Source organism: Canis lupus, chromosome 14 (assembly GCF_003254725.2).
Source record: "Canis lupus dingo isolate Sandy chromosome 14, ASM325472v2, whole genome shotgun sequence".
Classification (NCBI taxonomy): Eukaryota; Metazoa; Chordata; class Mammalia; order Carnivora; family Canidae; genus Canis; species Canis lupus.
Window position 1 is genome coordinate 35,846,901 of NC_064256.1, and position 13,586 is coordinate 35,860,486.

The 13,586-nt window shown below is 44.7% G+C and overlaps 1 protein-coding gene across 1 annotated transcript in view; it reads right to left on the minus strand.

The window, feature by feature from the left end:
• Positions 1-602: 602 nt before the first annotated feature.
• RAPGEF5 (Rap guanine nucleotide exchange factor 5) overlaps positions 603-13,586 on the minus strand; it is a 229,809-nt gene continuing 216,825 nt past the window's right edge. The window contains exons 24-26 of the mRNA XM_025464341.3: positions 13,321-13,385; positions 8,424-8,478; positions 603-4,771 (exon numbers count right to left, since the gene is read on the minus strand). Of these exons, the coding sequence (XP_025320126.2) occupies positions 4,653-4,771; positions 8,424-8,478; positions 13,321-13,385 (239 nt within the window). The 3' untranslated portion in view covers positions 603-4,652. The remainder of the gene's footprint in view (positions 4,772-8,423; positions 8,479-13,320; positions 13,386-13,586) is intronic.

Here is a 13,586-nt window from a genome sequence, read left to right on the forward strand (position 1 = left end):
TTAGTGTACAGGCTGCACAGGTCACGGCTCCCCATTTTTCACTGGATACAGCAGGACATTTGGCCACTCCTGAGTTCAACATGCTAAGATACATAATCCTCTTGCAGGAAGGAATTACCACATGCCAAAGGCCAAGCTTGACATCAATGAGCAGGATGTGTGACCCTCCCACAAGAAGGGGAGGAGGTTCTGAACAATGATATGGTCCAGTCTTCCCACCTCCCCGGAGCACCTTATTACCCCTGTGCTTCACCATCCCACCCACAGCTCTTGTGTGGTCAGGGCCTCTACCTGAGGCCTAGAGCTTCCCTCAGTGTCTGGGTTGACAAGGAAGGGAGAGGTCCAGATCCCACTTGAGTGCGGAGACACAGGGGACAGAACATGAGAATACTGAGGTCATTTCCCACAAAGGGTCTCAGGTTCTCCTACAGCTCCAGGCAGCCCTGGTGATTGAGGCCTCAGTGGCTGCCTAGGAACCTCTTCACCTACTGGTCACTCAACGAACTAATGATTTCTGGGTTCCAAACAGCAGGCCTGATCTGCTGCCAGGACACAGGCTGCGGAGCCCACAGACGCAGCAAGAAGCTACGAGGCACAAATAGTATCTTTAACATAATCTTATATTTGGAAAAGCGGGTTTTAAAAAACACTTGAAAATACAGGATAAGGTAACAATGACTCATATAAGTTTTCACCTTATATTGCTTGGCCATTTTTTTTTTTTTACATATAAATTATTGCTTACTAGCTTCGATAAATACACAGCACAGTCATATATACAGAAGCAGAAAGCACGACATAGGAGGAAGAAAATACTGTTAATGGCAATTCTGGTAATTCCACAAATGTTTCATATTTACCAGCTCGTATAATGGTGGAAAACTACTAAGTGTAGTCCCTGAGAAGTTAGGTAGACACCCTGATCGCGGGTTTTCTATCTTCTAATTGTTAACGCAAGCTGACAATGTCACAGCGGTCCTAATTAATAGTACATTAAAAGGCGAGAGTCCTTGCTTCAGGGCATCGGTTTCATCCCAGTATTTAATAACCGTGTAATACGAATACAATAAATAGGCTATGCAAATAAATATTACTCTGCTAAAAAACGTTTAGTATATACAGCTTTGCTTTATACAGTAGTACAATTTCATCTAACTTTTTGGCAATTTTTAAAAACTTTCCTTCCCCCTACTAGTTTTAAGCACAACGGCCCACTCATTAAAGTAATAAGCAGGCTGAAATTGTAAGGACATGTCTCTGAAGCATTTAAAAGAAACTCCATGTTAGACAACTGCAGTGGACCCGATCTGCCCCGTTTTAATGTTTGTGCCTAGTTTCCGAGCAGCTCGGGTCAGCTGTGCCATTTCAGAATGCGAGGTCCCACCTGTGGTGGATGCGACGGCCGGAGCAAGGCGGCGGGGCTGGGACCGGGGCCTGGTGAAGCCCAGCTCCAGGGACCAGAAGCCACCACCTCCCTCTTTCATGCAACCGTTTCTCTCTTCATAGGCTGGTCTACACAGCGCAACACCGTCTGCCCACCAACGCGGAGGCCTGGCTTTTTGCTTCGCCCTCATTCTTGTGTATTCAGTGTACACTCCACCCAACTTGCTTGTGGACTGGGGGTGGGGGGTGTCCTAAGAAAATGAATTCATCTCAACATAATCAAAGATACTAAAATAAAGTGAATGTATGTCATAGCATTTTGCACTATAACCTTTTGGCAATTGTACGGATGATAACAAAAAGTACATTTTAAGACGTTGTAGCCTTTGGAGCATCTGCAAACACGTAGGGGAAAAAGTTTCAGAAAGGGTGCAGTTTTGCCCACAGGAACCTGTCCTGTGCGAACTCCTACGCAGGGCTGGTTGGCTGGAAGGCGGACGAATTCACATGCCCGCAGGACTGTCTGGAGGTTGTGCTGTAGCAGAAAGAAAGAAGCCTTCGAGAAGTGCTCGTGTGCCACTCGTGGAGGAAGGAGGAAAAACAGTTTTTCAGAGTGAATGGAGATTTTGTGCAACCACAAAAATTGAAGAGCTGGGGAGGAGCTTTGACACCTTTGTCCATCCTTCTGGCCAGAACAAAACCTATTCCAAAGAAGTGTGGGCAAATATTTGGAATGGGAATACAGCCCATCCTTCTTAATGGGGGGCCTCACTGTTAGACAGCCTGGCTTTGTAAGGGGAAGCTTCACGCTGAGCTACATAAATCTGGTTTCCAGGGTTTTGCCTTCAATTCTTGAGTTCCAGATTTGAGTCTTCACAGGGCTTCTGAAATTGGTGAGCTGCTGATGCTTGGGAAACCTCTGGAGACAGTTGTTCAATTTCAGAAAGACTTGGAAATTTTGACATTCAGAAGACAGAGATGAAGAAGCAAATGTAAACGAAACAAAATCCTCCCTTCCCTTCCTGCTGCTGCCCTGATAGCCACATGACCACGGCTGGAGGGACCTGTGGGCAGGCACCACATTCTCCCTGGCCTGCGACTACCTACACCGTGTGGAATACTGTCTACGCCATCAGAATGTGTTTAACTGTGATATATGCGTGGGTTCATTTGGCTGTGCACACGTCTGAATTGGGATCTAAGTAGCAGGTGCCAGGCTGAAATAGTTCTCCACTGAAAATTAGTCCTCAAGGGGTAACGTTCTGGTTGGAGCCATGGAGATCTAATGTGAACAGACATTTAAATGGTAAAACGTGGAGGCAATGTCCAAATGGCCTTACATGATTAGACTGGCCACGTGACCCTCAGCACAGAGAAAAGGCCAGAACACAGGTTTTTGTGCTATAAGCCCAAGCTTTCCCCAGTATTTGCCAAGGGGAGAGCTTTTCCCTTGATTAGCCGTGAGAGGAGCCCATCTGCCCCGGTTCCAATGGCTCCCATCCCCTCCAGTGATCTCAGTCCGTTCCCCAGTAGCCTGGAGCTTGTCTTTATGTGCGCCAGCCCTGGGTGGTGCCTTTCTATAAAAACCCTGTTAGTTTTCAGGACTGAAGCTTTCCATGCTGGCACAGACTGAGTCTCTTTGAAAGTCCTACCAAAAATTTCTTCTATGTGGTTCCTTCCAGGGATCTATCTCTCAAGCTTGGTGTGGTTTCCAAGCCCAGGAAAACAGCAGTGCTAATTGCATGTCAGAAAGCACTAGACACTTCTCAGTCCTATGGTGCTGATGGGACAGGAGGAAGCATTCTGTGCAGACACCTGAGAGATGAACAGGCAGGAGTGCAGGGGAGTCACACTTGTGGGCAATAAACAGACAGGGTACATGAAGCATGGGCCCCTGTATTTTAGCAAAGCCACTGGCACCTCGCTGGCAGCGGCAGATTTTGCTGTTGGACCCACAGGCATGTTTCTGTTCATCTGAAGCTTGAGGAGAAACCCTCTAACCAGTTCTTTGAAATAACAAGAGGTTTTACTTACTGTAGGAGCCCCTCTCTCTAAGACTGAGAATTAAAAAATAGAGTAAAAGACTCTTGAGATGTTGGGGGGAACAAGAGACAAGTTATAGAAAGACTCCGTGCCTTGGTTAGAAGGTGGTTAGAAGGTGGACTGCAGGACCTTTAAAATCAGACATTCGTGTATTTTGGGGTTCTTATTTGCTGTAAGATGGGCAATTGCTAGTCACTACCTTACTCTTGTCTAAGGAGTGCTAAGTGCTAGTCACATCAAATCCCACTTACCCTCCCTGTGTTGGCTGTTACCACTCTATACTGAGGGCAGGGGAGCCTGCGGGAGGCATCATCAGGCATAAGGATGCAGACCTTTGACACTCGGTTACCTCAATAAATTGCTACTGAATGCCTGTGGTTTTTCAAAAATCACATTGTTTCCAATGAGAAATGTGAATCTTTTTTGCATATGTAAAGAAAACCCCTGTAAACTAAACAGTGAGTCCATTTCTTACAGATTACGACTATTTTTCCTTATTGACAAAGCGACATAGTCTAGCTTGCCTATAGCTGCAAATCGGTGGTGGTGCAGAAACGCATTTCCCCTACAAGCCTACATTGATAAGTGATTGTGGATGCAACGAAATGCATGCCTTGACATTTCCCTTTTGGGTGCCAGCATGGATGCCAGCTGTGGGTCCTCACTAACTTCTTAGACACAAGGGGCTTTGGGTGATGTCACAGTTTGTATGGACAGTGGCCATTCCTTTTCCCTGGAAATCTAGAGATGTCATCACTGTCTTTAGGTGTTCACATGAGCTGCTGCTTTGAGAGCCTATAAACAGTAATCTACCACCAGGCAAAGTAAAACCCCTGTTTCATGCACACTTGTACTGAAGTATTTGGTCCCTGCAGGACAAGACACTCTCTCCTCTTGATGCTGGTACATCACAAAATCAAAACTGGGGTAGATGAACAATGCAGTCATAAGACACCAGACTTCTCCATTTCAAGAATGCTTCTGACTCTTCCTCTGCCTTCTTGTTCTGAGAGCAGCTTGGAGAGGCCTCTCCCCGTCTCTGGTGGCTGACATCACTTCCTGAGCACGCTTTGCTTGGCCTTCCTGTGTGCATCTTATGCTGATAAAACTCAGCAACTTCTTTTCTCACAGGAAAGCAATGTGCTCAGCACTGGCCCTCCCAGAGCTCAAAGTGTGGCCGTTACGGGGGAGGTGGGGGGGGGGGCGAGGTGGCGGGGTGGTGGGGCTCACACCCGAGGCTCGATCCTGTGTGACAGCTCAAACAAGGCCTGCTGGCTGTCAATGACATACAGGTGATTAACATAGGATTTTAACTCTTGGTGCTCCTTTGGAGACACGTCGCTTCCTGTTTTTTGGAGGAAAGAGAGATAGTCAATCTCATGGGAGCAGAAATGCTATTTCTACATGTCAGTAAAACCTCACATTAAGGCTTAGAGTACCTCTACCAGGTAGACTCCCAAGTCAGCATGCCACAGGGAGATCTTTATCCTGACAGTGTAGATGCTTTCCCAGCTCAGATTTGGTCCTCGGGTCAGGTAATTAAGCTGGCGAGGTATCTGCTTTACTGATATTTATTTATTTATTTATTTATTTATTTATTTATTTATTTATTCATTCATTCATTCATTCATTCATTCAGAGAGAGAGAGAGAGAGAGAGAGGCAGAGACACAGGCAGAGGGAGAAGCAGGCTCCATGCAGGAATCCTGACGTGGGACTCGAGACCAGGTCCCTAGGATTACACCCTGGGCTGCAGGCAGCACTAAACCGCTGGGCCACCAGGGCTGCCCTGTTTTACTGACATTTCTATAATAGCATTTCTCACTAATGTTATATCAGAATGTAGTGACAGTGTTAGTATCTCCTCTCTACAGCATGGGAAATGGCACAGACACACAACAGGTAGGCGGCAGTGCAGGACTGGCACCCAGGCAGTGTGGCTAACGAGTTCATGTCTGAGGCCCCCATGTCCCAGCAACTGCCTGTCTAAATGACTTTCCCTGGCTCTTTTTTTTTTTTTTTTTAAGATTTTATTTATTTATTCGTGAGAAATACAGAGAGAGGCCGATACACAGGCAGAGGGAGAAGCAGGGTCCCTGCAGAGACAGGGTCCCTGCAGGGAGCCCAACATGGGACTCGATCCCGGGACTCCAGGATCACACCCTGGGCTGAAGGCAGGCGCTCAACCACTGAGCCACCCAGGGATCCCTTCCCTGGCTCTTCTATCTCAGTCTGGAATTATCAGAACTCACTGCTAATCTGGTCAATGCACAGACATGATTCATTGTTTGTTTTTACATGTTGTATGATTCCTTGGTGTCCTTACTTTTTGAGAAAATTAAAAAAATTAAGTAATGGTTTGAATGAACAGGTATCACAGAACTGAACCTAAGGTATACCTAAGGGGCAGAGCAAGTTCCAAAAGGATGTGGATGGGCTAACGTCCACCCAACAAGGGACGAGGCGAGGGGGTTTCCACTCCCAAGCCCAGGGTGATTAAAAACCTGAAGGGCCACAAGCAGCTTTGGTGCCCTGTGAACACATATGTGCCATGCTGGGGACGGCGCTGATAAGGAGCTTGAGATAAAGTAGCCTAGACAATGGGGCAAGCCCACTTCCCGTAGTCGAAAACAAACACAATCCAAAAAAAAATCCCCCCAAACCTCAAGGCACTGGGAGCCTGACTAAACCACCATGGAGAGACAATGTCAAAGCGAGAGATGGTGACATCACATCCTCTGGCTTCACGGAATTTCAGATGGGAGCGGTGGGGGCCCACAGGAGGCTCAGCATTTTAATGCAGCCATTTTTTCTCTTGGTGAAATCCAATTTTTCCTCCTCTGTGTCAAATGTGTTTTATAATTTAAGGTTTAGATGTCATGGGTAGCTTGTGATTCTTAGGTTTAATGGCAAATGAGGATACCTGGTTTCAAAGACAAAGCACCGGGAGCTAAATTTTTTATCATCACACTTGTTTGGGAGTGACCAAAAAGTTGTATTATTCTAGAACATCTTCTCTGTAAGACACTGAGAGACTACTTTTGGTTTACTAAATATTGGTGTGGAAGCCATAATGGTACAAAGATAATTTTGTTGTTACTTTTTTTGACTTTAAGATGGCAGAATGAATGGCTCCAATCATGACAAGTGACACCTGCATGGCACTTCGTAATTTTTAAGTGGCTTGATTAACGTTATCTTATTTTATCCCTAAGGCTGACATGGGTTTACTAAGCCTATATAAACTGTCAAAATTGATTCCACTAATCCAGTCCCAAACCCAATTTTTAAAGATAGGTAAATATACAGCACAAAGAGTTATGCTTTGTGCTATGCAGACCTGCTCCCTGGTGATGGGTGGTTCAAGACAAGGTGGAGGCCACCAAGCCAGTATATATAACCTTCCCGCCCACACGTGCCGAGTCTCTTGGTCAGCGAGGCTGATGTCTTAGAATGAGCTGAGTAAAACCATAAATACTTGGGAAGCAAAGGAGGCTGAAAGGATTATAAACCCAACACTCAGCAACATTATGCTTGTCCATTTGGATGAATCTTCACAACAGTGTTACTACCACTGTTTCTACGGTAAGTGCACCTATTGTGTGCCCTGTGGAGGATTACATAAGCACATGTCAGGTGGTAGTGCCTGATGTAAGTATTTAAAAACGTAGGTATTGTATTTCTAACTCTCCCTTTCAAACAGAAACTTGGTAATTCATAAGGAATTTCCGTTGCTTTTTAGGGGACAATAATGCTAGTCAAGACCAGCCTGGACAGAAAAAAAATTCTTAAGAATACGTCCCTATCCAAAAGGAGGGGAACTGAGTGGGAAAAATTAGAGAGGGAGGCAAACCATGAGAGACTCTTAACTCTGAGAAATGAACAAAGGGTTGTGGAAGGGGAGGTGGGCGGGGGATGGGGTGACTGGCTGACAGGCACTAAGGTGGGAACTTGATGGGATGAGCACTGGGTTTTATAATACATATTGGCAAATCGAACTTCAATTAAAAAAAAAAAGAATATGCCCCTATCCTTAGGAAGGAGAACTTTGAGCTTTCTACTTTATAGGTACTTCTGTATTGTTGAAAAATTACTTTATAATGATGATGTTTTACTAAAAGTAAGTTTTATTTTAGTGGTCAGCTTTGATTTACCATTATTGAATTTCACTTTCTATATTTTTTTTTATTGCCCTTCTGATCTATAGAATCTGCACAAGGCAAAGAAAAGAGGACAGGTCAGGAAGGCAGGCAGGCTCGGTCTCTCTAATGGCCCAATGGGTTGACTCTCTGAGGCCCTGCTTTCTGCTCTGTACCCCAGCGTTCATGCTCTGCACGCACTCATCCCCAATACTGGTGTCAGGATGCCGTTGCCCATGTGTGAACACTCCTTGAACTCAACAAAGTTGATTCTTTCCTTCCTGCAATGTTCTAATGCTATTTAAGCATAGTGTAAATTATGCTTGAGGTTTAAAGGGAACACATACTCCTACATACATTAATCTCAGTGGGGAGTCCAGAGAAGTGCTCAGAAAAATACATTTTCAGTGAAAGGCAGCTCCAGACAGGAAGTTTTTGTTGGAGGGGAGTAAAGATTCTGGAGGGCTGCTTTAGGTACTTTTATAAACTGTATTCCTATTCCAGGAAGGCTCCCAGCAAAAAGATTAGGGACAGGGTCACCCTTGATAAACCCACTGGTAATTCTGAGCCCAGGGAAAGGAAATAGACTTTCTGGTCAGGGGGTTGGGGTGGGGAGCCTCTGATCATCTAAAGTCACTCTGTGCGGTGGAAACCTGTTGCCGAGAGAAGATAAAAATTTGCCTTATCTTGTCTTCGTCTGCATCCCAGGCATGCAGTGATGAAATGAAAAGAGACTACAGCATATGCATATTATACTTTATAATGTTTCAGCACATTCCCACCAAATACTCGGGACACGCTCACCATCTGTACCCATCTATGGTAGGCTGACATTCCGTGCCCGACTTCCAGTACTCACCGAACTGATTGGTCCTGCAGTGCCTCAGGGTCCGGACGGTGTCTGCAATCATGTGCTGGAAGGTAGAGCAGGAAAGTTATCAATGGAAGGGTCATAAGAGGTGCTGCCAGACAAGGGGTGCCCGATGGGATGGAAGGATTTGACACCCTTGGCCACAAATGGAAGAGCTGGGTTTGGAACTGGACTTCACTTTAATTGGGAATACTAAGCTTGGATTACGAAAAGGATAGTCAGTCTTTGTCTATAGAAACAGTGCTCCCAAACCTGGCTGCACGGATTGACTGAGCTCTGGGTTTCCACGTGCCATGGATTCTAACAACCCATTGTTTATACCGGGTAAAGAAAAAAAGCCCTCCCTCCCCAGTCTACCTATCTGAATCTGCTTAGGCTTTTCCCTTCTGAATCTGGGAGGCTTCTGTGGACCAGTATATATTGGCCTGTGTGGTGATCACTGCTCTGGATCTTTGCGCCTCCTCTAGGCCAGGTGCCATGTGATGGCTCTGCATGTCCAGTGCCTGCCATAGGTCACATAGTGACTTGCACGGGCTGAGTGCAGGGAGGAATGTTGGTGGCATCAGACACTCATGTATCTCAAATCCGGACAGGAGATGAGATGACACAAGAGGCAAATATTTTCTAAAACACCAATATCCTTACAGAGACCGTTTTCTGTTTGTGATTTATATTCCCTCCCACGGCCTTCAGGATTTTGCTTTAATTTCTTTCTTTGAAGTTCTCATTGATCTCCAGGCAAAAGTCTTCTTGACCTCGTGGCTTCCTTTGATAAGATCCTATCAGCTCACACTTGGAGACCTCCTACAGTCTTCTTGCTATCTTGTTTTTAGTTTTCCAGCATGAAGGAGAAAGACAGCATTTAGGACAGCACCATTCTCCACTACTGTTCCTCCCCTATGGTTGCCAGAATAACTTCCAAACACTGTTGCTATCATGTTCTAGTCCTCTGGAAAATCCACAATGTCTTTCTAATTTGCTTCATCTCAAAACCCAAACATTATCCTATTACTCAGGAATCAACATTATTCATTATCTGGTCCTCCAAAATTCCCCAAATGTGTCATCATCTTTCAGGTCCTGCTGTACACACCAGGCAAAGACTTGCCCATATACAACAAGCCCTCAATGAATGCTTGCTAAAAGAATAACATTAGTACAAAAAAAATTTTTTTTTACTTATTATCCATCAGAACTATAGAAACTTTATTTGAACATGACCTACTTATTAAATTGTCCTCCACTGTATTTCTACTCAATATGGAAAATTAAATAGGACAGTGATTAGAGCAGTAGATCAAACTGCCTTTGTAAAGGAAATGAGACGTGACTCATGTCTGTGAATGTATTGTTACGTTTCCTTCCCCAAGTCTGACCATTATTCCCAGGGCAGGTTTCTTGTTCTAAGCAATGGCGTCACACTGATTTCTATCGTGTGCCATTCGTGTGGCTCACAGGAGCCCTGGGCGGATGCAAGGTTGAGTACTGAGCAACACAGTGAAGCCTGAGCCCTGGCCCTCATCTTCAGGCTTCCCAAAAGGGGAAGGGGGAAGATATGGTAAAGGATGATGCTCTCAACATGGAGGAGTCAAGAGGAGAAAGACAGAAAGCCTGTGTTTCTTCATTATTTAATAGTTGGGGGCTGAAATGTTTAGAGCTGCTGAGACAGCAGAGGGCACAATGGACATCTTATTAGACCCAGCGTGCGCTTCTGGGCCTTTGTAGTATTGAACTTAATGTGTTGGCCTGTATCAGCCAGATAAAGAGAATCCACTGAATTATTTGCTGGCTGACTTCAGCCAATATCCATCATGAGGAATTGGCTTCTCACCAGTTAATTCAGTTAGGTTCTATTGGTTCATTATTGTGAAAGATGATCCTGTTTTAGCTTAAGTGAAACTCTGTCCCTTGCTGAGAAATATCCCTTCAAAATACTGACTCTATCAGGAAATTCAGTTTCATTCTCCAGCATCCAACTGTAATACAGGGCTATGTATAATGTAAAACAGATTTCTGTCCTTTGAAAAAATGTAAATTCACCCAGTCTTCTCTGTGCAAGGAGAGGGTCAGCACAAGGTGGGCTGCATCTTAAGTGCCAACCACTTTGAAGACCAGGAACTCTCCAATATTACCAAATCTGCTCTCTTTAGAAATGCTGTGCTAGTAAGCACCTGATGGATGCGTGTGGGTGCTATGGACCATGGTGTGCATGTATAATTGCATTATTTTCTGTCTTTTAAAAATTTTAATTTTATTATTTATTTTTTATTTTTTTTAAAAGATTTTAGACACAGAGAATGAAAGGCAGAGACACAGGCAGAGGGAGAAGCAGGCTCCATGCAGAGAGCCTGACGTGGGACTGGATCCAGGGTCTCCAGGATCACGCCCTGGGCTGCAGGCGGCGCTAAAGCGCTGTGCCACCGGGGCTGCCCCTCTGTCTTTTTTTTAAATAAAGTTCTCTTCAGGAATTTAAATTTTTAAAGAGAATATGATGACTTATGTATGCCCTGTTATTTCCTTAAACCATCTTAAAGGATTAAGGGGTACAGTTATTGACTCTAACAGAAGTACTATTTGTTAGACTTTGCTTCTGAAGTCTTGACACATCAGAAAGCAAGACCCTAGACTATATCAGCTGCATTGAATGTTGGAGAAAACAGGGGAAGCCAGAGATGCTGGTCAGAATGAGAAGGAGGGAGGGCTGCAGGGATCTTTCCATTGCTCTTTCCCATCTGTGCCTTTATTGAATTGTTCTATCCCTTTGGTGGCACCATGTGAGGGGCAGTAACACAATGCACTCAACCAAACCACTGATTCACTTGTGGGAGGAGGTCATCTGCCAGTCTGCCCTTAACAAGAGACAACAGTCAGCTGATAAAGAGTACACCTGTTATCCCATATCCCCAACTCAGAGGGAAACTAACCGGACCTTTAGAGGGAATTCTACTCAGTGTGACACACCTCACCCTACATCTTCACACACACTCTCCAACACTTGTCAGGCACTCTTAACCAGATGTGCTGGTCAGGATCTGAAGAAGATATTGATTAAAAGACTTCATCTGCCCCAAATCATTTCCTTAATATCAAGCACTGGGGATGAATCTACCTAGGGTCTAGAATGTTAGTACCTATAGCCTTTGGTTACAAAGAGGTGCCCTGTGATCTTCAGAACATGACACAGTGATGTAGAACAAATCTCTAAAGAAAAAACCCCACTTTAAATAACCATTCCTGGCTATGTTGGTTTGACTGTAGACTGAAAAACTGAGCTCTGATTCCAAAGCACTTAGTGCTGAGGGACTTGAAAAGTTATAGACACGTCCACTTTAAAAATAACTGAGCACAGGAGCGCATGGGTGGCTCAGACAGTTAAGTGTCCGGCTCTTAGTTTTGACTCAGGTCATGATCTCAGGATTGTGAGACTGAGCACCGCACAGGGCTCGATTGAGATTTTTTCTCTGCCTCCCCTGCTTGCATGCTCTTTCTAAAAAATAAATAATTTTAAAAAATGGGCACAAAGGGGCAGCCCGGTGGCTCAGCGGTTTAGCGCTGCCTTCAGCCCGGGATCGAGTCCCACATCAGGCTCCCTGCATGGAGCCTGCTTCTCCCTCTGCCTGTGTCTCTGCCTCTTTCTCTCTCTCTCTCTGTGTCTCTCATGAATAAATAAATAAAATCTTAAAAAAAAATGGGCATAAACTTATCATCCTCAAGTGATTAAAGTGGAACTATAAGATATTAAGATGTCTCCCAGACTCTAGGTGCTTGGGTTTTCAAGTTGCACACTGGCCTTCTGCTGCCTTATTCTATGTGTGGCAAGTTAACCTGATGGTACGAGCAGCGCACTTAATGAGGCAAAGGTCAGATGCCACATATTGCTTGGACTCATCAGTTTCAACTATTCTTTGGTCATTGTCTACGACCCCCACCTCACTCAACCTGCTCGCACAGACCTGACCTAGTCTCACAGGGAACCGGGGTGTCAGTTCCCTCAAAGAGTTCACACAGATCCATTATGATCACTGATTAGGTCACTCACAGGTCAGGATCTATGGACAGGGGTCACTGGTATCATCTTTAACTATGAAGGAGAGTCTAATCTAGGACACCTAAGGTCCATTTGTCAGATCCATTCCTGTAGTCACCTGGGTCTCTTTGGAGCACTCCTATTTTACACTTGGCTCAGTTCTTACAGGCAACTCTGCTGCCCTCAGCCAGTCAGAAAGACTAGAAGGAGCCTGTGACATGAGGAACTATCTGCGAAGGTCCTAGAAATAATTCAGGAAGAGGCACTTCGGTGATTGGTGAGTTAGGATCGACTGGGAACATTTCACTTGTGAGCAGGGGGGCACTATGCCAGAGCTGCCATCTCCACAGTGGTATAGGTGTTCACAGGCTGAGAGAGGGATGGTATTCCAGAACCCCTGCCCCCCCTACAAATTCCACCTACACATATGAGTGGGGAGTTCTGGAGATTAACTCCTCTCTGCAGAAGGAGAGCTCTCTCCTGTGCCTTGGAAGCAGTGCACACTGACATAGAGCGATGCCTCTCTCAAGTAGTCAAGCCTAACCTCTTGACAGAAACTTATAGTTTTATTTCTGGCTCAGTAACACACACTCGACCTCTGATGTTAGTCTAATGAAGTTCCATTTCCGACCTTAAAAAGCAGATTTTTGCATTTGGTTCTCAAAACCTTTCTAGCACACTTATTTTTAACTGGAATACATTTTGTTGACAATGCGTAATATGCATAAAATAAGCTCCTGGAAACCACCATGCATTCAAAGGAGAAAAGTGCTTAAGCCATTTGTTCCTTGGAGTAAGAAAGAAAAGCACACACTTTCCCTCCAGGGGGAAAAGAGAGAAATAATGAAATTTACATACCAGTTTTTCAAAATTGACAAGATTATCCAAAAATGTTTTATTTCCTTCATGAATAAATGTTACATCTGAAAATTAAAGACAAAAAGATATATGTGCCATTAGGAATGGATCATGAGTCAGGGCTAAGGAGGGCTAGATGGCAATGCAACTTATTCATTTTTCTTAAACATTGTCCATTATTCCACACATATGACAAGGCAACTTGAAACTGAATCCATATGGTATTTACTGTGAAAAGGCATAATTTATGTGTGTGTGTGGGAAGA